Source organism: Columba livia, unplaced genomic scaffold, assembly GCF_036013475.1.
Source record: "Columba livia isolate bColLiv1 breed racing homer unplaced genomic scaffold, bColLiv1.pat.W.v2 Scaffold_470, whole genome shotgun sequence".
NCBI classification, from domain to species: domain Eukaryota; kingdom Metazoa; phylum Chordata; class Aves; order Columbiformes; family Columbidae; genus Columba; species Columba livia.
Genome location: NW_027043507.1, coordinates 11,672 through 36,956, shown reverse-complemented (window position 1 = coordinate 36,956; position 25,285 = coordinate 11,672). Strand labels below are relative to the sequence as shown.

Genomic DNA, 25,285 nt, shown 5'->3' with positions numbered 1-25,285 from the left:
CTGGGGGGGACTGGGAGGGACTGGGGGGACTGGGATGGATTGGGATGGACTGGGGGGACTGGGATGGATTGGTTTGGACTGGGATGGATTGGGATGGATTGGGATGGATTGCTTGGGACTGGGGGGACTGGGAGGGACTGGGATGGATTGGTTTGGACTGGGATGGACTGGGATGGATTGGTTTGGACTGGAGGGACTGGGATGGATTGGTTTGGACTGGGAGGGACTGGGAGGGACTGGGATGGATTGGTTGGGACTGGAGGGACTGGGATGGATTGGTTTGGACTGGAGGGACTGGGATGGATTGGGATGGATTGGTTTGGACTGCGATAGATTGGTTTGGACTGGGGGGACTGGGATGGACTGGGAGGGACTGGGATGGATTGGGATGGATTGGTTTGGACTGGGATGGACTGGGGGGGACTGGGATGGATTGGTTTGGACTGGAGGGACTGGGATGGATTGGTTTGGACTGGGAGGGACTGGGATGGATTGGGATGGATTGGTTTGGACTGGGATGGATTGGTTTGGACTGGGAGGGACTGGGATGGATTGGTTTGGACTGGGATGGATTGGGATGGATTGGGATGGATTGCTTGGGACTGGGGGGACTGGGATGGATTGGTTTGGACTGGAGGGACTGGGATGGATTGGTTTGGACTGGGAGGGACTGGGATGGATTGGTTGGGACTGGAGGGACTGGGATGGATTGGTTTGGACTGGATGGACTGGGGGGGACTGGGGGGGACTGGGATGGACTGGGGGGGACTGGGATGGATTGGTTTGGACTGCGATGGATTGGTTTGGACTGGGGGGACTGGGAGGGACTGGGATGGATTGGTTTGGACTGGGATGGACTGGGAGGGACTGGGATGGATTGGTTTGGACTGGGATGGACTGGGATGGACTGGGATGGATTGGTTTGGACTGGGATGGACTGGGAGGGACTGGGATGGATTGGTTTGGACTGGGATGGATTGGGATGGACTGGGATGGACTGGGATGGATTGGTTTGGACTGGGATGGATTGGTTTGGACTGGGATGGATTGGGAGGGACTGGGATGGATTGGTTTGGACTGGGAGGGACTGGGATGGATTGGTTTGGACTGAGGGGACTGGGAGGGACTGGGATGGACTGGGAGGGACTGGGATGGACTGGGGGGGACTGGTCCGTACTGGTCCATACTGGTCCGTACTGGTCCATACTGATGTATATGGTTCATACTGGTCCATACTGGTCCATACTGGTCCGTACTGGTGTATATGGTTCATACCAGTCCATACTGGTCCATACTGGTGTATATGGCTCATACTGGTCCATACTGGTGTATATGGCTCATACTGGTCCATACTGGTCCGTACTGGTCCATACTGGTATATATGGCTTATACTGGTCCATACTGGTCCGTACTGGTCCGTACTGGTCCATACTGGTCCGTACTGGTCCGTACTGGTCCATACGGCTCATACTGGTCCATACTGGTCCGTACTGGTGCAGAAGCGGCTGCGGGAGTCGCTGGCGGAGCCGGAGCTGCTGGTGACCGACTATGGGAAGGTGGAGCGAGCACCCATGATGCACCGGGGCTGGCAGGGGCTGCACCACTTCACCCAGAGACATGGCCGCGCGCCCCGCCCCCAGCACGCGGTGAGCACTGGGGACACTGGTTTGTACTGGGAGGACATTGGGGACAATGGGGACCCTATGGGGGTGGGGACTTTGGGGGGGTTGGGGACACTGGGGGGTCAGAAATGGGGGGAAAAGGGGGAAATTGGGGCTTCCCATGATGCACTGGGGCTGGTTGGGCCAGTTTAGGGGACCATGTTCATCCACCCATAGCACAGGGTGAGATACTGGGGACACTGGTTTGTACTGGGAGGACATTGGGGACAATGGGGACTCTATGGGGGTGGGGACTTTGGGGGGGTTGGGGACACTAGGGGGTCAGAAATGGGGGGAAAAGGGGGAAATTGGGGCCTCCCATGATGCACTGGGGCCGGTTGGGCCAGTTTAGGGGAACATGTTCATCCACCCATAGCACAGGGAGAGATACTGGGGATACTGGTTTGTACTGGGAGGACATTGGGGACAATGGGGACACCCCGGGGGTGGGGACATTGCGGGGGTTGGGGACACTGGGGGGTCAGAAATGGGGGGAAAAGGGGGAAATTGGGGCCTCCCATGATGCATTGGGGCTGGTTGAGGCAGTTTAGGGGACCATGTTCATCCACCCATAGGACAGGGTGAGATACTGGGGACACTGGTTTGTACTGGGAGGACATTGGGGACAATGGGGACCCTATGGGGGTGGGGACTTTGGGGGGGTTGGGGACACTGGGGGGGGTCAGAAATGGGGGGAAAAGGGGGAAATTGGGGCTTCCCATGATGCACTGGGGCTGGTTGAGTCAGTTTAGGGGACCATGTTCATCCACCCATAGCACAGGGTGAGATACTGGGGATACTGGTTTGTACTGGGAGGACATTGGGGACAATGGGGAAACACTATTCCCCTCTCTCCATGTCCCCATGTCCCCCTGTCCCCCTGTCCCCATGTCCCCCTGTCCCCATATCCCCCTGTCCCCATGTCCCCATGTCCCCATGTCCCCCTGTCCCCCTGTCCCCCTGTCCCCCTGTCCCCATGTCCCCCTGTCCCCCTGTCCCCCTGTCCCCATGTCCCCCTGTCCCCATGTCCCCCTGTCCCCGTGTCCCATATCCCCATGTCCCCCTGTCCCCATGTCCCCATGTCCCCATGTCCCCCTGTCCCCATGTCCCCATGTCCCATATCCCCCTGTCCCCATGTCCCTATGTCCCCCTGTCCCCATGTCCCCATATCCCCATGTCCCCCTGTCCCCATGTCCCATATCCCCCTGTCCCCCTGTCCCCATATCCCCATGTCCCCCTGTCCCATGTCCCCCTGTCCCCATGTCCCCATATCCCCATATCCCCATGTCCCCCTGTCCCCATGTCCCCCTGTCCCCATATCCCCCTGTCCCCCTGTCCCCCTGTCCCCCTGTCCCCTTGTCCCCATATCCCCCTGTCCCCATATCCCCCTGTCCCCCTGTCCCCATGTCCCCCTGTCCCCCTGTCCCCCTGTCCCCATATCCCCCATGTCCCCATGTCCCCCTGTCCCCATATCCCCCTGTCCCCCTGTCCCCATATCCCCCTGTCCCCATGTCCCCCTGTCCCCCTGTCCCCCTGTCCCCATATCCCCCATGTCCCCATGTCCCCCTGTCCCCATATCCCCATATCCCCCTGTCCCATGTCCCATATCCCAATGTCCCCCTGTCCCCCTGTCCCCCTGTCCCCCTGTCCCCCTGTCCCCTTGTCCCCATCTCCCCATATCCCCATGTCCCCCTGTCCCCATGTCCCCTGTCCCCTGTCCCCCTGTCTGTCCGTGGCCGTGACGCTGTCCTGTCCCCGCGCAGGGTGACGCAGCAGAGGTGGTGGCCCTGGCGCGCGCCGTGTCCCCGGGCTCGGCGCTGGACGAGGAGCTGGTTCGCCAGTTGGCGTTTCAGGCCACGGGCGACCTGGCGCCGCTCAACGGCTTCATCGGGGGGGTCGCCGCGCAGGAGGTCATGAAGGTACCGCACGCCTGGGTCCCCTCCCGGACGCCTGGGTCCCACCCGGACGCCTGGGTCCCCTCCCGGACGCCTGGGTCCCTCCCGGACGCCTGGGTCCCTTCCTGGGCACCTGGGTCCCCTTCCAAACTCTTGGGTCCCTCCCGAATTCCTGGGTCCCTCCCGGACGCCTGGGTCCCTCCCGAACGCCTGGGTCCCTTCCCGGACGCCTAGGTCCGTCCCAGACTCGTGGGTCCCCTCTTGAGCATATGGGTCCCTTCCGAACTCCTGGGTCCCCTCCCGGACGCCTGGGTCCCTCCCGGATGCCTGGGTCCCCTCCCGGACGCCTGGGTCCCCTCCCGGACGCCTGGGTCCCTCCCGGACACCTGGGTCCCTCCCGGACGCCTGGGTCCCTTCCCGGACGCCTGGGTCCCCTCCCGGACGCCTGGGTCCCTCCCGGACGCCTGGGTCCCCTTCCGAACTCCTGGGTCCCTCCTGGATGCCTGGGTCCCTTCCTGGACACCTGAGTCCCCTCCCGAGCTCCTGGGTCCCTCCCGAGCTCCTGGGTCCCTCCCGAGCTCCTGGGTCCCTTCCCGGACGCCTGGGTCCCTTCCTGGACGCCTGGGTCCCCTCTTGAGCATTTGGGTCCCTCCCAGACGCCTGGGTCCCCTCCCGGACGCCTGGGTCCCCTCCCAAACACCTGGGTCCCTCCCGAACTCCTGGGTCCCCCCAAACTCCTGTGTCCCCCGGACACCTGGGTCCCCCCGAACTCCTGGGTCCCCTGGACTCCTGGGTCCCCCCGAACTCCTGTGTCCCCCGGACGCCCGGGTCCCTCCCGAACTCCTGGGTCCCTCCCGAACTCCTGTGTCCCCCGGACGCCTGGGTCCCGCCCGAACTCCTGAGTCCCCCGGACGCCTGGGTCCCTCCCGAACTCCTGTGTCCCCCGGACTCCTGGGTCCCCTCGAACTCCTGGGTCCCTCCCGAACTCCTGGGTCCCTCCCGAACTCCTGTGTCCCCCGGACGCCCGGGTCCCTCCCGGACGCCTGGGTCCCCCGCAGGCGGTGTCGGGGAAGTTCACCCCCATCCAGCAATGGTTGTATTTCGACGCCCTCGAGTGTCTCCCCGAGGAGAACAGGGAGCAGCTGCTGACCGAGGAGACGTGTCGCCCGGTGAGCACCCATGGGTGGGGGCACCCGCGGCGTCCCCGGCATCTGGGGACCTTCCCGGGGTCACCCGTGCTGGGGTCCCATTGGCTTTGGGTCATGTCACCCATGGGTGGGGTCCCATTGACTTTGGTCTCACCCATGGGTGCGATCCCATTGACTTTGGTGTCACCCATGGTTGGGACCCCATTGACTTTGGGTCATTCTTGGTGTCCCCATTGACTTTGGTGTCACCCATGGGTGGGATCCCATTGACTTTGGTGTCACCCATGGGTGCGATCCCATTGACTTTGGGTCATTCTTGACGTCCCCATTGACTTTGGTGTCACCCATGGGTGGGATCCCATTGACTTTGGGTCATTATTGACGTCCCCATTGACTTTGGTGTCACCCATGGGTGGGGTCCCATTGACTTTGGGTCATTCTTGACGTCCCCATTGACTTTGGTGTCACCCATGGGTGGGATCCCATTGACTTTGGGTCATTCTTGACGTCCCCATTGACTTTGGTGTCACCCATGGGTGGGATCCCATTGACTTTGGTGTCACCCATGGGTGGGACCCCATTGACTTTGGGTCATTCTTGGTGTCCCCATTGACTTTGGGTCATGTCACCCATGGGTGGGATCCCATTGACTTTGGGTCCTTCTTGACGTCCCCATTGACTTTGGTGTCACCCATGGGTGGGATCCCATTGACTTTGGGTCCTTCTTGACGTCCCCATTGACTTTGGTGTCACCCATGGGTGGGATCCCATTGACTTTGGGTCCTTCTTGACGTCCCCATTGACTTTGGTGTCACCCATGGGTGGGATCCCATTGACTTTGGGTCATTCTTGGTGTCCCCATTGACTTTGGTGTCACCCATGGGTGGGATCCCATTGACTTTGGTGTCACCCATGGGTGGGACCCCATTGACTTTGGGTCCTTCTTGACGTCCCCATTGACTTTGGTGTCACCCATGGGTGGGATCCCATTGACTTTGGGTCATGTCACCCATGGGTGCGATCCCATTGACTTTGGTGTCACCCATGGGTGCGATCCCATTGACTTTGGTGTCACCCATGGGTGGGATCCCATTGACTTTGGTGTCACCCATGGGTGGGACCCCATTGACTTTGGGTCATTCTTGATGTCCCCATTGACTTTGGTGTCACCCATGGGTGGGATCCCATTGACTTTGGTGTCACCCATGGGTGCGATCCCATTGACTTTGGTGTCACCCATGGGTGGGATCCCATTGACTTTGGTGTCACCCATGGGTGGGATCCCATTGACTTTGGGACGTTCTTGGTGTCCCCATTGAGTTGGGGACATTGTTGGTGTCACCCATGGGTGGGACCCCATTGACTTTGGGTCCTTCTTGACGTCCCCATTGACTTTGGTGTCACCCATGGGTGGGATCCCATTGACTTTGGGTCCTTCTTGACGTCCCCATTGACTTTGGTGTCACCCATGGGTGGGATCCCATTGACTTTGGGTCATTCTTGATGTCCCCATTGACTTTGGGTCATTCTCGGTGTCCCCATTGACTTTGGTGTCACCCGTGGGTGGGGTCCCATTGACTTTGGGTCATTCTTGGTGTCCCCATTGACTTTGGTGTCACCCATGGGTGAGATCCCATTGACTTTGGGACGTTCTTGGTGTCCCCATTGAGTTGGGGACATTGTTGGTGTCACCCATGGGTGGGGTCCCATTGACTTTGGGTCATTCTTGGTGTCCCCATTGACTTTGGTGTCACCCATGGGTGGGGTCCCATTGACTTTGGGTCATTCTTGACGTCCCCATTGACTTTGGTGTCACCCATGGGTGAGATCCCATTGACTTTGGGACGTTCTTGGTGTCCCCATTGAGTTGGGGACATTGTTGGTGTCACCCATGGGTGGGATCCCATTGACTTTGGGTCATTCTTGATGTCCCCATTGACTTTGATGTCACCCATGGGTGGGATCCCATTGACTTTGGGTCATTCTTGGTGTCCCCATTGACTTTGGTGTCACCCATGGGTGGGATCCCATTGACTTTGGTGTCACCCATGGGTGGGACCCCATTGACTTTGGGTCCTTCTTGACGTCCCCATTGACTTTGGTGTCACCCATGGGTGGGACCCCATTGACTTTGGGTCATTCTTGATGTCCCCATTGACTTTGGGTCATTCTCGGTGTCCCCATTGACTTTGGTGTCACCCATGGGTGGGACCCCATTGACTTTGGGTCATTCTTGGTGTCCCCATTGACTTTGGTGTCACCCATGGGTGGGGTCCCGTTGACTTTGGGTCATTCTTGGTGTCCCCATTGGGTTGGGGACGTTGGTGTCACCCATGGGTGGGGTCCCATTGACTTTGGTGTCACCCATGGGTGGGATCCCATTGACTTTGGGACGTTCTTGGTGTCCCCATTGACTTTGGTGTCACCCATGGGTTGAACCCCCTTGACTTTGGTGTCATTCTCGATGTCCCCCTTGCCTTGGGGACGCTGTGGGTGACACCCATGGGTGGGGGGCGGCCGGTGTCACCCATGGGTGCCCCGGTGACCCCGGTGTCCCCAGCGCGGGAACCGCTATGACGGGCAGGTCGCCGTGTTCGGGACGGGGCTGCAGGAGCGGCTGGGACAGCAGAAATACTTTGTGGTCAGTGGCCCCAAATGTCCCCAAATGTCCCCAAATGTCCCCAAGGTCCCCAATGGCCATTAGGGGTCCCCCAAGTGTCCTTATGGGTCCTCTGGGTGTCCCCAAGTGTCCTTATGGGTCCCCCAAGGGTCCCCCAAATGTCCTTATGGGTCCCCCCAAGTGTCCTCAGGGGTCCCCGTAATGTCCCCAAATGTCACCTCCCTGTCCCCAAGTGTCCCCCAAATGTCCTTATGGGTCCCCCAATTATCCTTAAGGGTTCCCTTAATGTCCCCAAGTGTCCCCACAGTGTCCCCAAGTGTCCTTATGGGTCCTCTGGGTGTCCCCAAGTGTCCTTATGGGTCCCCCAAGGGTCCCCCAAGGGTCCCCCAAATGTCCTTATGGGTCCCCCCAAGTGTCCTCAGGGGTCCCCGTAATGTCCCCAAATGTCACCTCCCTGTCCCCAAGTGTCCCCCAAATGTCCTTATGGGTCCCCCAAGTATCCTTAAGGGTTCCCTTAATGTCCCCAAGTGTCCTTATGGGTCCCCTGGATGTCCCCAAATGTCCCTAAGGGTTCCCCCAAGTGTCCTTATGGGTCCCCTTAATGTCCCCAAGTGTCATCTCCATGTCCCCAAGGGTCCCCCAAATGTCCCACTGGGGACCCCAAGTGTTCTTTTGGGTCCCCTAAATGTCACCTCCCTGTCCCCAAGTGTCCCCCAAATGTCCTTATGGGTCCCCCAAGTATCCTTAAGGGTTCCCTTAATGTCCCCAAGTGTCCCCACAGTGTCCCCAAGTGTCCTTATGGGTCCTCTGGGTGTCCCCAAGTGTCCTTATGGGTCCCCCAAGGGTCCCCCAGATGTCCCAATGGGTCCCCCCAAGTGTCCTCAGGGGTCCCCATAATGTCCCCAAATGTCACCTCCCTGTCCCCAAGTGTCCCCCAAATGTCCTTATGGGTCCCCCAAGTATCCTTAAGGGTTCCCTTAATGTCCCCAAGTGTCCTTATGGGTCCCCTAGATGTCCCCAAGTGTCCCCCAAGTGTCCCTAAGGGTTCCCCCAAGTGTCCTTATGGGTCCCCTTAATGTCCCCAAGTGTCACCTCCATGTCCCCAAGGGTCCCCCAAATGTCCCACTGGGGACCCCACGTGTTCTTTTGGGTCCCCCAAATGTCACCTCCCTGTCCCCAAGTGTCCCCCAAATGTCCTTATGGGTCCCCCAAGTATCCTTAAGGGTTCCCTTAATGTCCCCAAGTGTCCCCACAGTGTCCCCAAGTGTCCTTATGGGTCCTCTGGGTGTCCCCAAGTGTCCTTATGGGTCCCCCAAGGGTCCCCCAGATGTCCCAATGGGTCCCCTCAAGTGTCCTCAGGGGTCCCCTTAATGTCCCCAAGTGTCACCTCCCTGTCCCCAAGTGTCCCCCAAATGTCCTTATGGGTCCCCCAATTATCCTTAAGGGTTCCCTTAATGTCCCCAAGTGTCCTTATGGGTCCCCTAGATGTCCCCAAGTGTCCCCCAAGTGTCCCTAAGGGTTCCCCCAAGTGTCCTTATGGGTCCCCTGAATGTCCCCAAGTGTCACCTCCATGTCCCCAAGGGTCCCCCAAATGTCCCACTGGGGACCCCACGTGTTCTTTTGGGTCCCCCAAATGTCACCTCCCTGTCCCCAAGTGTCCCCCAAATGTCCTTATGGGTCCCCCAATTATCCTTAAGGGTTCCCTTAATGTCCCCAAGTGTCCCCACAGTGTCCCCAAGTGTCCTTATGGGTCCCCTGGATGTCCCCAAGTGTCCTTATGGGTCCCCTTAATGTCCCCAAGTGTCACCTCCATGTCCCCAAGGGTCCCCCAAATGTCCCACTGGGGACCCCACGTGTTCTTTTGGGTCCCCCAAATGTCACCTCCCTGTCCCCAAGTGTCCCCCAAATGTCCTTATGGGTCCCCCAATTATCCTTAAGGGTTCCCTTAATGTCCCCAAGTGTCCCCACAGTGTCCCCAAGTGTCCTTATGGGTCCCCCAAGGGTCCCCCAAATGTCCTTATGGGTCCCCCCAAGTGTCCTCAGGGGTCCCCATAATGTCCCCAAATGTCACCTCCCTGTCCCCAAGTGTCCCCCAAATGTCCTTATGGGTCCCCCAATTATCCTTAAGGGTTCCCTTAATGTCCCCAAGTGTCCCCACAGTGTCCCCAAGTGTCCTTATGGGTCCTCTGGGTGTCCCCAAGTGTCCTTATGGGTCCCCCAAGGGTCCCCCAGATGTCCCAATGGGTCCCCTCAAGTGTCCTCAGGGGTCCCCGTAATGTCCCCAAATGTCACCTCCCTGTCCCCAAGGGTCCCCCAAATGTCCTTATGGGTCCCCCCAAGTGTCCTCAGGGGTCCCCATAATGTCCCCAAATGTCACCTCGCTGTCCCCAAGTGTCCCCCAAATGTCCTTATGGGTCCCCCAATTATCCTTAAGGGTTCCCTTAATGTCCCCAAGTGTCCTTATGGGTCCCCTAGATGTCCCCAAGTGTCCCCCAAGTGTCCCTAAGGGTTCCCCCAAGTGTCCTTATGGGTCTCCTTAATGTCCCCAAGTGTCACCTCCATGTCCCCAAGGGTCCCCCAAATGTCCCACTGGGGACCCCACGTGTTCTTTTGGGTCCCCCAAATGTCACCTCCCTGTCCCCAAGTGTCCCCCAAATGTCCTTATGGGTCCCCCAATTATCCTTAAGGGTTCCCTTAATGTCCCCAAGTGTCCCCACAGTGTCCCCAAGTGTCCTTATGGGTCCCCTGGATGTCCCCAAGTGTCCTTATGGGTCCCCCAAGGGTCCCCCAAATGTCCTTATGGGTCCCCCCAAGTGTCCTCAGGGGTCCCCATAATGTCCCCAAATGTCACCTCGCTGTCCCCAAGTGTCCCCCAAATGTCCTTATGGGTCCCCCAATTATCCTTAAGGGTTCCCTTAATGTCCCCAAGTGTCCTTATGGGTCCCCTAGATGTCCCCAAGTGTCCCCCAAGTGTCCCTAAGGGTTCCCCCAAGTGTCCTTATGGGTCCCCTTAATGTCCCCAAGTGTCACCTCCATTTCCCCAAGGGTCCCCCAAATGTCCTTATGGGTCCCCCCAAGTGTCCTCAGGGGTCCCCTTAATGTCACCTTCCTGTCCCCAAGGGTCCCCAAATGTCCTTATGGGTCCCCCCAAGTGTCCTCAGGGGTCCCCGTAATGTCCCCAAATGTCACCTCCCTGTCCCCAAGTGTCCCCCAAATGTCCTTATGGGTCCCCCAAGTATCCTTAAGGGTTCCCTTAATGTCCCCAAGTGTCCCCACAGTGTCCCCAAGTGTCCTTATGGGTCCTCTGGGTGTCCCCAAGTGTCCTTATGGGTCCCCCAAGGGTCCCCCAGATGTCCCAATGGGTCCCCTCAAGTGTCCTCAGGGGTCCCCTTAATGTCCCCAAGTGTCACCTCCCTGTCCCCAAGTGTCCCCCAAATGTCCTTATGGGTCCCCCAAGTATCCTTAAGGGTTCCCTTAATGTCCCCAAGTGTCCCCACAGTGTCCCCAAGTGTCCTTATGGGTCCCCCAAGGGTCCCCCAGATGTCCTTATGAGTCCCCTCAAGTGTCCTCAGGGGTCCCCGTAATGTCCCCAAATGTCACCTCCCTGTCCCCAAGTGTCCCCCAAATGTCCTTATGGGTCCCCCAAGTATCCTTAAGGGTTCCCTTAATGTCCCCAAGTGTCCCCACAGTGTCCCCAAGTGTCCTTATGGGTCCTCTGGGTGTCCCCAAGTGTCCTTATGGGTCCCCCAAGGGTCCCCCAAATGTCCTTATGGGTCCCCCAAGTATCCTTAAGGGTTCCCTTAATGTCCCCAAGTGTCCTTATGGGTCCCCTAGATGTCCCCAAGTGTCCCCCAGGTGTCCCTAAGGGTTCCCCCAAGTGTCCTTATGGGTCCCCTTAATGTCCCCAAGTGTCACCTCCATGTCCCCAAGGGTCCCCCAAATGTCCCACTGGGGACCCCAAGTGTTCTTTTGGGTCCCCCAAATGTCACCTCGCTGTCCCCAAGTGTCCCCCAAATGTCCTTATGGGTCCCCCAAGTATCCTTAAGGGTTCCCTTAATGTCCCCAAGTGTCCCCACAGTGTCCCCAAGTGTCCTTATGGGTCCTCTGGGTGTCCCCAAGTGTCCTTATGGGTCCCCCAAGGGTCCCCCAAATGTCCTTATGGGTCCCCCCAAGTGTCCTCAGGGGTCCCCGTAATGTCCCCAAGTGTCACCTCCCTGTCCCCAAGTGTCCCCCAAATGTCCTTATGGGTCCCCCAAGTATCCTTAAGGGTTCCCTTAATGTCCCCAAGTGTCCCCACAGTGTCCCCAAGTGTCCTTATGGGTCCCCTGGATGTCCCCAAGTGTCCCTGAGGGTTCCCCCAAGGGTCCTTATGTGTCCCCTTAATGTCCCCAAGTGTCACCTCTCTGTCCCCAGGTGTCCCAATGGGGACCCCAAGTGTCCCCAAGTGTCCCCCAAGGATTCTTATGGGTCTCCTGAGTGTCCCCCCGGTGTCCCCATGGGTCCCCCAAGTGTCATCTCCTTGTCCCCAGGTCCCCCCAAGTGTCCCCAAGGGTCCCCCCAAGTGTCCTTATGGGTCCACTGAGTGTCCCCGAGGGTCCTCCAAGTGTCACCTCCTTGTCCCCAAGTGTCCCTACATGTCCCTACACATCCCCACAGGTCCCTTGATGTCTCCACATGTCCCATGAGTGTCCCCTCTTCCCCCCCGGGTCACCTTGGGTTATGTCCCCACATGTCCCCAAGTGTCCCCTTGGCTCCCCGAGTGTCCCCTTGTCACCCCCAGGACACCTCTAGTCGCGTCCCCAAGTGTTCATCAATGTACCCAAGTGTCCCCCAAGTGCCCCTTTGTCCCCACCCGGGTCACCTCGAGTCGTGTCCCCACGTGTCCCCACGTGTCCCCACGTGTCCCCAAGTGTCCCCGTGTCCCCAGGTGGGCGCGGGCGCCATCGGCTGCGAGCTGCTCAAGACGTTCGCCATGATGGGCCTGGGCTGCGGCCCCGATGGCGGCGTCACCGTCACCGACATGGACACCATCGAGAAATCCAACCTCAACCGGCAGTTCCTGTTCCGGCCCTGGGACGTCACGGTGAGGGGCGGGGCCTGCGGGGGGCGCGGACCAATGGGAGGAGCCCAAGGGGGTGGGGGGTGAAGGGGAGGAGTTGAGTTGGGTCATTGAGTTGAGTTGGGTCAAGGTTGGGTCAACATTGAGTTGAGTTGGGTCAATGAGTTGAGTTGGGTCAAGGTTGAGTCAACATTGAGTTGAGTTGGGTCAATGAGTTGAGTTGGGTCAATGAGTTGAGTTGGGTCAATGAGTTGAGTTGGGTCAATGAGTTGGGTCAATGAGTTGAGTTGGGTCAATGAGTTGAGTTGGGTCAAGGTTGAGTTGAGTTGGGTCAACATTGAGTTGAGTTGGGTCAATGAGTTGAGTTGGGTCAAGGTTGAGTTGAGTTGGGTCAGCATTGAGTTGAGTTGGGTCAGCATTGAGTTGAGTTGGGTCAATGAGTTGAGTTGGGTCAATATTGAGTTGAGTTGGGTCAATATTGAGTTGAGTTGGGTCAATGAGATGAAATGGGTCAAGGTTGAGTTGATTTGGGTCAATGAGTTGAGTTGGGTCAATGTTGAGTCAACATTGAGTTGAGTTTGGTTATGTTGAGTCAATGTTGAGTTGAGTTGGGTCAAGGTTGAGTTGAGTTGGGTCAAGATTGAGTTGGGTCAAGGTTGAGTTGAGTTGGGTCAACGAGTTGAGTTGGGTCAACGAGTTGGGTCTATATTGGGTCAATATTGAGTTGAGTTGGGTCAATATTGAGTTGAGTTGGGTCAATATTGAGTTGGGTCAACGAGATTAATTGGGTCGGGGTTGAGTTTATTTGGGTCAATGAGTTGGGTCAATGTTGAGTCAACATTGAGTTGAGTTGGGTCAATGAGTTGAGTTGGGTCAATGAGTTGAGTTGGGTCAATGAGTTGAGTTGGGTCAATGAGTTGAGTTGGGTCAATGAGTTGAGTTGGGTCAACGTTGGGTCAATGAGTCGAGTTGGGTCAGCGTTGGGTCAATGAGTCGAGTTGGGTCAACGTTGGGTCAATGAGTCGAGTTGGGTCAACGTTGAGTTGAGTTGGGTCAATGAGTTGAGTTGGGTCAATGAGTTGAGTTGGGTCAATGAGTTGAGTTGGGTCAATGAGTTGAGTTGGGTCAAGGTTGAGTTGAGTTGGGTCAATGAGTTGAGTTGGGTCAACGTTGAGTTGGGTCAACGTTGGGTCAATGAGTTGGGTCAATGTTGGGTCAATGAGTTGAGTTGGGTCAACGTTGGGTCAATGAGTTGGGTCAATGTTGGGTCAACGAGTTGAGTTGGGTCAATGTTGGATCAATGAGTTGGGTCAATGTTGGGTCAATGAGTCGAGTTGGGTCAACGTTGGGTCAATGAGTTGAGTTGGGTCAACGTTGGGTCAATGAGTTGAGTTGGGTCAAGGTTGAGTTGGGTCAATGAGTTGAGTTGGGTCAATGAGTTGAGTTGGGTCAATGAGTTGAGTTGGGTCAATGAGTTGAGTTGGGTCAAGGTTGAGTTGAGTTGGGTCAATGAGTTGAGTTGGGTCAAGGTTGAGTTGAGTTGGGTCAATGAGTTGAGTTGGGTCAACGTTGAGTTGGGTCAACGTTGGGTCAATGAGTCGAGTTGGGTCAATGTTGGGTCAATGAGTTGAGTTGGGTCAACGTTGGGTCAATGAGTTGGGTCAATGTTGGGTCAATGAGTTGAGTTGGGTCAACGTTGGGTCAATGAGTTGGGTCAACGTTGGGTCAATGAGTTGAGTTGGGTCAACGTTGGGTCAATGAGTTGAGTTGGGTCAACGTTGGGTCAATGAGTTGAGTTGGGTCAATGTTGGGTCAATGAGTTGGGTCAATGTTGGGTCAATGAGTCGAGTTGGGTCAACGTTGGGTCAATGAGTTGGGTCAACGTTGGGTCAATGAGTTGAGTTGGGTCAACGTTGGGTCAATGAGTTGGGTCAATGTTGGGTCAATGAGTTGGGTCAACGTTGGGTCAATGAGTTGAGTTGGGTCAATGTTGGATCAATGAGTTGAGTTGGGTCAATCTTGGGTCAATGAGTTGAGTTGGGTCAACGTTGTGTCAATGAGTTGGGTCAATGTTGGGTCAATGAGTTGAGTTGGGTCAATGTTGGGTCAATGAGTTGAGTTGGGTCAACGTTGGGTCAATGAGTTGGGTTGGGTCAACGTTGGGTCAATGAGTTGGGTTGGGTCAACGTTGGGTCAATGAGTTGGGTTGGGTCAACGTTGGGTCAATGAGTTGGGTTGGGTCAACGTTGGGTCAATGAGTTGAGTTGGGTCAACGTTGGGTCAATGAGTTGGGTTGGGTCAATGTTGGATCAATGAGTTGGGTCAATGTTGGGTCAATGAGTTGAGTTGGGTCAACGAGTTGACTTGAGTTGGGTCAACATTGAGTTGAGTTGGGTCAATGAGTTGGGTCAATGAGTTGAGTTGGGTCAACATCTAGTTGAGTTGGGTCAATGGGTTGGGTCAATGAGTTGGGTTGGGTCAACGGGTTGAGTCAATGTTCACTCAACATTGAGTTGAGTTGGGTCAATGTTGGGTCAATGAGTTGGGTTGGGTCAACCTTAGGTCAATGAGTTGGGTCAACATTGGGTCAATGAGTTGGGTTGGGTCAACCTTAGGTCAATGAGTTGGGTCAACATTGGGTCAATGAGTTGAGTTGGGTCAACTTTGAGTTGGGTCAACGTTGGGTTAATGAGTTGAGTTGGGTCAACGAGTTGACTTGAGTTGGGTCAACATCGAGTTGAGTTGGGTCAATGTTGGGTCAATGAGTTGAGTTGGGTCAACGTTGGGTCAATGAGTTGGGTCAATGTTGGGTCAATGAGTTGAGTTGGGTCAACGTTGGGTCAATGAGTTGGGTCAATGTTGGGTCAATGAGTTGAGTTGGGTCAACGTTGGGTCAATGAGTTGGGTTGGGTCAACGTTGGGTCAATGAGTTGGGTTGGGTCAACGTTGGGTCAATGAGTTGGGTCAATGTTGGGTCAATGAGTTGAGTTGGGTCAATGTTGGATCAATGAGTTGGGTCAATGTTGGGTCAATGAGTTGAGTTGGGTCAACGTTGGGTCAATGAGTTGGGTTGGGTCAACGTTGGGTCAATGAGTTGAGTTGGGTCAACGTTGGGTCAATGAGTTGGGTCAATGTTGGGTCAATGAGTTGAGTTGGGTCAACGTTGGGTCAACGTTGAGTTGGGTCAACGTTGGGTCGAGTCGCATCAACGTTGGCTTGACCACCCTCAACGCCCACCATGTCTTGACCTTCCCTTGGATTGGAAGGGGCCCAAAGGGGCGGGGCTTGAGCGGGCGCGTCCGCGAGGGGCGTGGCCTCACGGGGGGCGCTGTCGCCCAATGGCAGAAGCTGAAGTCGGAGCGGGCGGCGGCGGCGGCGCGGGAGATGAACCCGGCGCTGCGCGTGATTGGCCGCTCGGAGCGCGTGGGGCCCGAGACCGAGCGCGTGTTCGACGACGAGTTCTTCGAGGGGCTGGACGGGGTGGCCAACGCGCTCGACAACGTGGACGCGCGTGGGTGACGGGGGACGGGCCCCTGGGGGGGGTGGGGGGGGGTGTTGGGGTGTTATATGGGGGGTATTGGGTGTTATATGGGGGGTATTGGGTGTTATATGGGAGTTATGGGGGGTATTGGGGTGTTATATGGGGGTTATTGGGTGTTATATGGGGGTATTGAGTATTATATGGGGGGTATTGGGGTGTTATATGGGGGGTATTGGGTGTTATATGGGGGGTATTGGGTGTTATATGGGGGGTATTGGGGTGTTATTGGGGTGTTATATGGGGGTATTGGGGTGTTATATGGGGGGTATTGGGTGTTATATGGGGGGTATTCGGGTGTTATATGGGGGGTATTGGGTATTATATGGGGGGTATTGGGTGCTGTGGGGGGTTATTGGGGTGTTATATGGGGGTTATTGGGTGTTATATGGGGGTTATTGGGGTGTTATATGGGGGTATTGGGGTGTTATATGGGGGTTATTGGGTGTTATATGGGGGGTATTGGGTGTTATATGGGGGGTATTGGGTGCTATGGGGGTTATTGGGTGTTATATGGGGGGTATTGGGTGTTATATGGGGGGTATTGGGGTGTTATGTAGGGTTATTGGGTGTTATATGGGGGGTACTGGGTGTTATATGGGGGTTATGGGGGTTATTGGGGTGTTATATGGGGGTTATTGGGTGTTATATGGGGGGTATTGGGGTGTTATATGGGGGTATTGGGTGTTATATGGGGGGTATTGGGTGTTATATGGGGGTATTGGGGTGTTATATGGGGGGTATTGGGTGTTATATGGGGGGTTTTGGGTGCTATGGGGGTTATTGGGGTGCTATGGGGGGTCCTTGGGTCTCTATATGGCCCATTGACCTCTCTAGACCCCTATAGGGCTCTATATGGCCCCTTGGTCTCTCTAGACCCCTATAGGTCTCTATATGGACTGATGGAACATGTAGACCCCCTATCAATTGAAGATCTTTATGGGGGTCTATATGGCCCATTGGTCTCTCTAGACCCCTATAGGGCTCTATATGGCCCATTGGACTCCCTAGCCCCCCCATAACCCCCTAATCTTCCCCTATAGGGCTCTATATGGACTGATGGAACATGTAGACCCCCTATCAATTGGAGATCTTTATGGGGCTCTATATGACCCATTGGGCTCTCTAGACCCCCCATAACCCCCCAATCTCCCCCTATAGGGCTCTATATGACTCCCTAGCCCCCCCATAACCCCCTGATCTCCCCCTATAGGGCTCTATGTGGCCCCTTGGTCTCTCTAGACCCCTATAGGTCTCTATATGGACTGATGGAACATGTAGACCCCCTATCAATTGGAGATCTTTATGGGGGTCTATATGACCCGTTGGACTCTCTAGACCCCCCATAACTCCCCAGTCTCCCCCTATAGGGCTCTATATGGCCCCTTGGTCTCTTTAGACCCCTATAGGTCTCTATATGGACTGATGGAACATGTAGACCCCCTATCAATTGAAGATCTTTATGGGGCTCTATATGACCCGTTGGGCTCTCTACACCCCCCATAACCCCCCAATCTCCCCCTATAGGGTTCTATATGACTCCCTAGCCCCCCCATAACCCCCTGATCTCCCCCTATAGGGCTCTATGTGGCCCCTTGGTCTCTCTAGACCCCTATAGGTCTCTATATGGACTGATGGAACATGTAGACCCCCTATCAATTGAAGATCTTTATGAGACTCTATATGACCTGTTGGTCTCTCTAGACCCTTATAGGGCTCTATATGGCCCATTGGATTCCCTAGCCCCCCCATAACCCCCTAATCTTCCCCTATAGGGCTCTATATGGACTGATGGAACATGTAGACCCCCTATCAATTGGAGATCTTTATGGCGCTCTATATGACCCGTTGGACTCTCTAGACCCCCCATAACCCCCCAATCTCCCCCTATAGGGCTCTATATGACTCCCTAGCCCCCCCGTAACCCCCCGATCTCCCCCTATAAGTCTCTATATGTACTGTTGGTCTCTTTAGACCCCTATAGGGCTCTATATGGACTGATGGAACATGTAGACCCCCTATCAATTGAAGATCTTTATGGGGGTCTATATGGCCCATTGGTCTCTCTAGACCCCTATAGGTCTCTATATGGACTGATGGAACATGTAGACCCCCTATCAATTGAAGATCTTTATGAGACTCTATATGACCTGTTGGTCTCTCTAGACCTCTATAGGGCTCTATATGGCCCATTGGACTCCCTAGCCCCCCCATAACCCCCTAATCTTCCCCTATAGGGCTCTATATGGACTGATGGAACATGTAGACCCCCTATCAATTGGAGATCTTTATGGGGCTCTATATGACCCATTGGGCTCTCTAGACCCCCCATAACCCCCCAATCTCCCCCTATAGGGCTCTATATGGCCCCTTGGTCTTTCTAGACCCCTATAGGTCTCTATATGGACTGATGGAACATGTAGACCCCCTATAAATTGGAGATCTTTATGGGGGTCTATATGGCCCATTGGTCTCTCTAGACCCCTATAGGGCTCTATATGGACTGATGGAACATGTAGACCCCCTATCAATTGGAGATCTTTATGGGGCTCTATATGACCCATTGGGCTCTCTAGACCCCCCATAACCCCCCAATCTCCCCCTATACGTCTCTATATGTACTGTTGGTCTCTCTAGACCCCTATAGGGCTCTATATGGACTGATGGAACATGTAGACCCCCTATCAATTGGAGATCTTTATGGGGCTCTATATGACCCGTTGGGCTCTCTAGACCCCTATAGGTCTCTATATGACCCGTTGGACTCTCTAGACCCCCCATAACCCCCCAATCTCCCCCTATAGGGCTCTATATGGCCCCTTGGTCTCTCTAGGCCCCTATAGGTCTCTATATGGACTGATGGAACATGTAGACCCCCTATCAATTGGAGATCTTTATGGGGGTCTATATGGCCCATTGGTCTCTCTAGACCCCTATAGGTCTCTATATGGACTGATGGAACATGTAGACCCCATATAAATTGGAGATCTTTATGGGGCTCTATATGACCTGTTGGTTTCTCTAGACCCCTATAGGGCTCTATATGGACTGATGGAACATGTAGACCCCCTATCAATTGAAGATCTTTATGGGACTCTATATGACCCGTTGGGCTCTCTAGCCCCCCCATAACCCCCCAATCTCCCCCTATAGGGCTCTATATGTACTGTTGGTCTCTCTAGACCCCTATAGGGCTCTATATGGACTGATGGAACATGTAGACCCCCTATCAATTGGAGATCTTTATGGCGCTCTATATGACCCGTTGGACTCTCTAGACCCCCCATAACCCCCCAATCTCCCCCTATAGGGCTCTATATGACTCCCTAGCCCCCCCATAACCCCCCGATCTCCCCCTATAGGTCTCTATATGTACTGTTGGTCTCTTTAGACCCCTATAGGTCTCTATATGGACTGATGGAACATGTAGACCCCATATAAATTGGAGATCTTTATGGGGGTCTATATGGCCCATTGGACTCTCTAGACCCCTATAGGTCTCTATATGACCCATTGGACTCTCTACACCCCCCATAACCCCCCAGTCTCCCCCTATAGGGCTCTATATGGCCCCTTGGTCTCTCTAGACCCCTATAGGTCTCTATATGGACTGATGGAACATGTAGACCCCCTATCAATTGGAGATCTTTATGGGGCTCTATATGACCCATTGGGCTCTCTAGACCCCCCATAACCCCCCAATCTCCCCCTATAGGGCTCTATATGACTCCCTAGCCCCCCCGTAACCCCCCGATCTCCCCCTATAGGGCTCTATATGGCCCCTTGGTCTCTCTAGACCCCTATAGGGCTCTATATGGACTGATGGAACATGTAGACCCCCTATCAATTGAAGATCTTTATGAGACTCTATATGACCTGTTGGTCTCTCTAGACCCTTATAGGGCTCTATATGGCCCATTGGACTCCCTAGCCCCCCCATAACCCCCTAATCTTCCCCTATAGGGCTCTATATGGACTGATGGAACATGTAGACCCCCTATCAATTGGAGATCTTTATGGGGCTCTATATGACCCATTGGGCTCTCTAGACCCCCCAAAACCCCCCAATCTCCCCCTATAGGGCTCTATATGACTCCCTAGCCCCCCATAACCCCCCGATCTCCCCCTATAGGGCTCTATATGGCCCCTTGGTCTCTCTAGACCCCTATAGGTCTCTATATGGACTGATGGAACATGTAGACCCCCTATCGATTGGAGATCTTTATGAGACTCTATATGACCTGTTGGTCGCTCTAGACCTCTATAGGGCTCTATATGGCCCATTGGACTCCCTAGCCCCCCCATAACCCCCTAATCTTCCCCTATAGGGCTCTATATGGACTGATCGAACATGTAGACCCCCTATCAATTGAAGATCTTTATGGGGCTCTATATGACCTGTTGGTCTCTCTAGACCCCTATAGGGCTCTATATGGCCCCTTGGTCTCTCTAGACCCCTATAGGGCTCTATATGGACTGATGGAACATGTAGACCCCCTATCAATTGGAGATCTTTATGGGGCTCTATATGACCCGTTGGACTCTCTAGCCCCCCCATAACCCCCTAATCTTCCCCTATAGGGCTCTATATGGACTGATGGAACATGTAGACCCCCTATCAATTGAAGATCTTTATGGGGCTCTATATGACCCGTTGGGCTCTCTAGACCCCCCATAACCCCCCAGTCTCCCCCTATAGGGCTCTATATGGCCCCTTGGTCTCTCTAGACCCCTATAGGTCTCTATATGGACTGATGGAACATGTAGACCCCCTATCAATTGAAGATCTTTATGAGACTCTATATGACCCGTTGGACTCTCTAGACCCCTATAGGGCTCTATATGGCCCATTGGACTCTCTAGACCCCCCATAACCCCCCAATCTCCCCCTATAGGGCTCTATATGTACTGTTGGTCTCTCTAGACCCCTATAGGGCTCTATATGGACTGATGGAACATGTAGACCCCATATAAATTGGAGATCTTTATGGGGCTCTATATGACCCATTGGGCTCTCTAGACCCCCCATAACCCCCCAATCTCCCCCTATAGGGCTCTATATGACTCCCTAGCCCCCCCGTAACCCCCCGATCTCCCCCTATAGGGCTCTATATGGCCCCTTGGTCTCTCTAGACCCCTATAGGGCTCTATATGGACTGATGGAACATGTAGACCCCCTATCAATTGGAGATCTTTATGAGACTCTATATGACCCGTTGGACTCTCTAGACCCCTATAGGGCTCTATATGGCCCATTGGACTCCCTAGCCCCCCCATAACCCCCCAATCTCCCCCTATAGGGCTCTATATGTACTGTTGGTCTCTCTAGACCCCTATAGGGCTCTATATGGACTGATGGAACATGTAGACCCCCTATCAATTGAAGATCTTTATGGGGCTCTATATGACCTGTTGGTTTCTCTAGACCCTTATAGGGCTCTATATGGCCCATTGGACTCTCTAGACCCCCCGTAACCCCCCGATCTCCCCCTATAGGGCTCTATATGGACCGGCGCTGCGTTTACTACCGCAAGGCGCTGCTGGAGTCGGGCACGTTGGGCACCAAGGGCAACGTACAGGTGGTGGTTCCGTTCCTGAGCGAAGCCTATAGCTCCAGCCAGGACCCCCCCGAGCGCGCCATCCCCATATGTACCCTGCGCAACTTCCCCAACGCCATCGAGCACACGCTGCAGGTGCCTATGGACCCATATGGGCCTCCTATAGGGGGTTTGGAGGGGATTTGGGGGGGTTTAGAGGGGATTTGGGGGGGTTTAGAGGGGCTCCCGGATGCCTGGGTCCCCTTTCTGGGGGTCGCCCGGATGCCTGGGTCCCTTACTTGGAGCATCTCCCGGACGCCTGGGTCCCTTTTTCGGGGCTCTCCCGGACTCCTGGGTCCCCTTTCTGGGGGTTGCCCGGATGCCTGGGTCCCTTACTTGGAGCATCTCCCGGACGCCTGGGTCCCTTTTTCGGGGCTCTCCCGGACTCCTGGGTCCCTCTTTTGGGCATGTCCAGGATGCCTGGGTCCCTCCCGGATGCCTGGGTCCCTTTTTGAGGCATCTCCCGGACACCTGGGTCCCTCCCGGACGCCTGGGTCCCTTTTTGGGGGCATCTCCCGGACACCTGGGTCCCTCCTGGACGCCTGGGTCCCTTTTTTGGGGCTCTCCCGGACGCCTGGGTCCCTTTTTTGGGCATGTCCCGGATGCTTGGGTTCACCCCCGGACGCCTGGGTCCCTTTTTTGGGTCCCTCCCGGACGCCTGGGTCCCTTTTTTGGGTCCCTCCCGGACGCCTGGGTCCCTCTGTGGGTCTCCCGGACGCCTGGGTCCCCTGTGGGTGGGTTTGGGGGCTCTCCCGGACGCCTGGGTCCCTTTTTGGGTCTCCCGGACGCCTGGGTCCCTTTTTGGGTCTCCCGGACGCCTGGGTCCCCTGTGGGTGGGTTTGGGGGCTCTCCCGGACGCCTGGGTCCCTCTGTGGGTCTCCCGGATGCCTGGGTCCCCGCGCTGACGCCCCTCCCCCGCAGTGGGCGCGTGACGAGTTCGAGGGGCTCTTCAAGCAACCGGCGGAGAACGTCAACCAGTATCTGACGTATGGACCCTATAGAACCCCTATAGAACCCCCATAGAATCCCCATAGAACCCCCATAGAACCCCTATAGAAACCCCATAGAACCCCCATAGAACCCCCATAGAACCCCTATAGAAACCCATAGAACCCCTATAGAAACCCATAGAACCCCCATAGCCCCACAGAACCCCTATAGAACCCCTATAGAACCCCTATAGAACCCCTATAGAACCCCCATAGAACCCCCATAGCCCCACAGAACCCCTATAGAACCCCTATAGAACCCCTATAGAACCCCTATAGAACCCCCATAGAACCCCTATAGAACCCCTATAGAACCCCCGTAGAACCCCTATAGAACCCCCATAGACCCAAGGAACCCTTATAGAAACCCCTATAGAAAACCCATAGAACCCACATAGCCCCATAGAACCCCTATAGAACCCCTATAGAACCCCCATAGAACCCCTATAGAACCCCCGTAGAACCCCCGTAGACCCCCTATAGAACCCCCATAGACCCATAGAACCCCTATAGAAACCCCATAGAACCCCCATAGCCCCATAGAACCCCTATAGAACCCCTATAGAAACCCCATAGAACCCCTATAGAAACCCCATAGAACTCCCATAGCCCCACAGAACCCCCACAGAACCCCCATAGAACCCCCATAGAACCCCTACAGAACCCCCATAGAACCCCTATAGAAACCCCATAGAACCCCCTTAGCGCCATAGAACCCCTATAGAAACTCCATAGAACCCCCATAGAATCCCCATAGAACCCTCATAGCCCCATAGAACCCCCATAGAACCCCCATAGAACCCCTATAGAAAACCCATAGAACCCCTATAGAGACCCCGTAGAACCCCCTTAGCGCCATAGAACCCCTATAGAACCCCCATAGAACCCCCATAGCCCTATAGAACCCCTATAGAACCCCCATAGAAACCCTATAGCCCCATAGAACCCCTATAGAACCCCCATAGAACCCCCATAGAACCCCTATAGAACCCCCAAAGAACCCCTATAGAAACCCCATAGAAACCTCACAGAAGCCCCACAGAACCCCTATAGAAACCCTATAGAAACCCCATAGAACCCCTATAGCCCTATAGAACCCCTATAGAAACCCCGTAGAACCCCCATAGCCCCATAGAACCCCTATAGATACTCCATAGAACCCCCATAGCCCCACAGAACCCCTATAGAAACCCCTATAGAAACCCCTATAGAAACCCCTATAGAAACCCCATAGAAACCTCACAGAAGCCCCACAGAACCCCCGTAGAACCCCTATAGAAACCCCGTAGACCCCCCATAGCCCCATAGAACCCCTATAGAACCCCTATAGAAACCCCATAGATCCCCCATAGCCACCACATAGAACCCCCATAGCCCCATAGTACCCCTATAGAACCCCTATAGAAACCCCATAGAACCCCCATAGCCCCATAGAACCCCTATAGAAACCCCGTAGAACTCCCATAGAACCCCTATAGAAACCCTATAGAACCCCTACAGAAACCCCATATAACCCCCGTAGAACCCCTATAGAGCCCCTATAGGACCCCTACAGAAACCCCATAGAACCCCTATAGAAATTCCATAGAACCCCTAAAGAAACCCTGTAGAACCCTCATAGCCCTATAGAACCCCTATAGAACCCCCATAGAACCCCTATAGAAGCCCTATAGAACCTCTATAGAACCCCCATAGAACCTCCATAGCCCCATAAGTCCCCCTATATAATCCCTATAGCCCCATAGAACCCCCCATAGAACCCCCTATAGCCCCATCGAGCCCCATATAGCATCTATAGCCCCCATAGAACCCCCTATAGTCCCCATAGAACCACCATAGCCCCATAGGACGCCCCATGGCCCCCTAGATCCCCTATAGAACCCCCTATAGAACCCCCTATAGACAACATAGAACCCCTATAGCTCCATAGACCCCTTGTAGGCCCCATAGAACCCCCTATAGCCCAACTCCCATAGGTCCCATAGGCCCAGTTTAACCCCCATAGGCCCAATTTAACCCCCATAGGCCCAGTTTAACTCCCATAGGCCCATAGGCCCAGTTTAACTCCCATAGGCCCATAGGCCCAATTTAACTCTCATAGGCCTCATAGGCCCAATTTAACCCCCATAGGCCCAATTTAACTCCCATAGACCCAATTTAACCCCTATAGGCCCCATAGGCCCAATTTAACTCCCATAGGCCCAATTTAAATCCCATAGGCCTCATAGGCCCAATTTAACCCCCATAGGCCCAATTTAACCCCCATAGGCCTCATAGGCCCAATTTAACCCCCATAGGCCCAATTTAACCCCCATAGGCCTCATAGGCCCAATTTAACCCCCATAGCCCCCACAGGCCCAATTTAACCCCCATAGGCCCCATAGGCCCAATTTAACCCCCATAGGCCTCATAGGCCCAATTTAACCCCCATAGGCCCAATTTAACCCCCATAGGCCCCATAGGCTCAATTTAACCCCAATAGGCCTCATAGGCCCAATTTAACTCCCACAGGCCTCATAGGCCCAATTTAACCCCCATAGGCCTCATAGGCCCAATTTAACCCCCATAGGCCCCATAGGCCCAATTTAACTCCCATAGGCCTCATAGGCCCAATTTAACCCCCATAGGCCCCATAGGCCCAATTTAACTCCCATAGGCCCATAGGCCCAATTTAACCCCCATAGGCCCCATAGGCCCAATTTAACTCCCATAGGCCTCATAGGCCCAATTTAACCCCCATAGGCCCCATAGGCCCAATTTAACTCCCATAGGCCTCAT

At 55.0% G+C, this 25,285-nt stretch overlaps 1 protein-coding gene across 1 annotated transcript in view; it reads left to right on the top strand.

The window, feature by feature from the left end:
• Window positions 1–23,725, top strand: part of UBA1 (ubiquitin like modifier activating enzyme 1) — a 51,270-nt gene extending 27,545 nt beyond the window's left edge. Inside the window, exons 10-17 of the mRNA XM_065048305.1 lie at window positions 1,500–1,646; window positions 3,425–3,580; window positions 4,615–4,725; window positions 7,265–7,345; window positions 12,252–12,407; window positions 15,729–15,894; window positions 21,418–21,614; window positions 22,440–23,725. Coding sequence (XP_064904377.1) covers window positions 1,500–1,646; window positions 3,425–3,580; window positions 4,615–4,725; window positions 7,265–7,345; window positions 12,252–12,407; window positions 15,729–15,894; window positions 21,418–21,614; window positions 22,440–22,541 — 1,116 coding nt within the window. The 3' untranslated portion in view covers window positions 22,542–23,725. The remainder of the gene's footprint in view (window positions 1–1,499; window positions 1,647–3,424; window positions 3,581–4,614; window positions 4,726–7,264; window positions 7,346–12,251; window positions 12,408–15,728; window positions 15,895–21,417; window positions 21,615–22,439) is intronic.
• The last annotated feature ends 1,560 nt before the right edge of the window (window positions 23,726–25,285 follow it).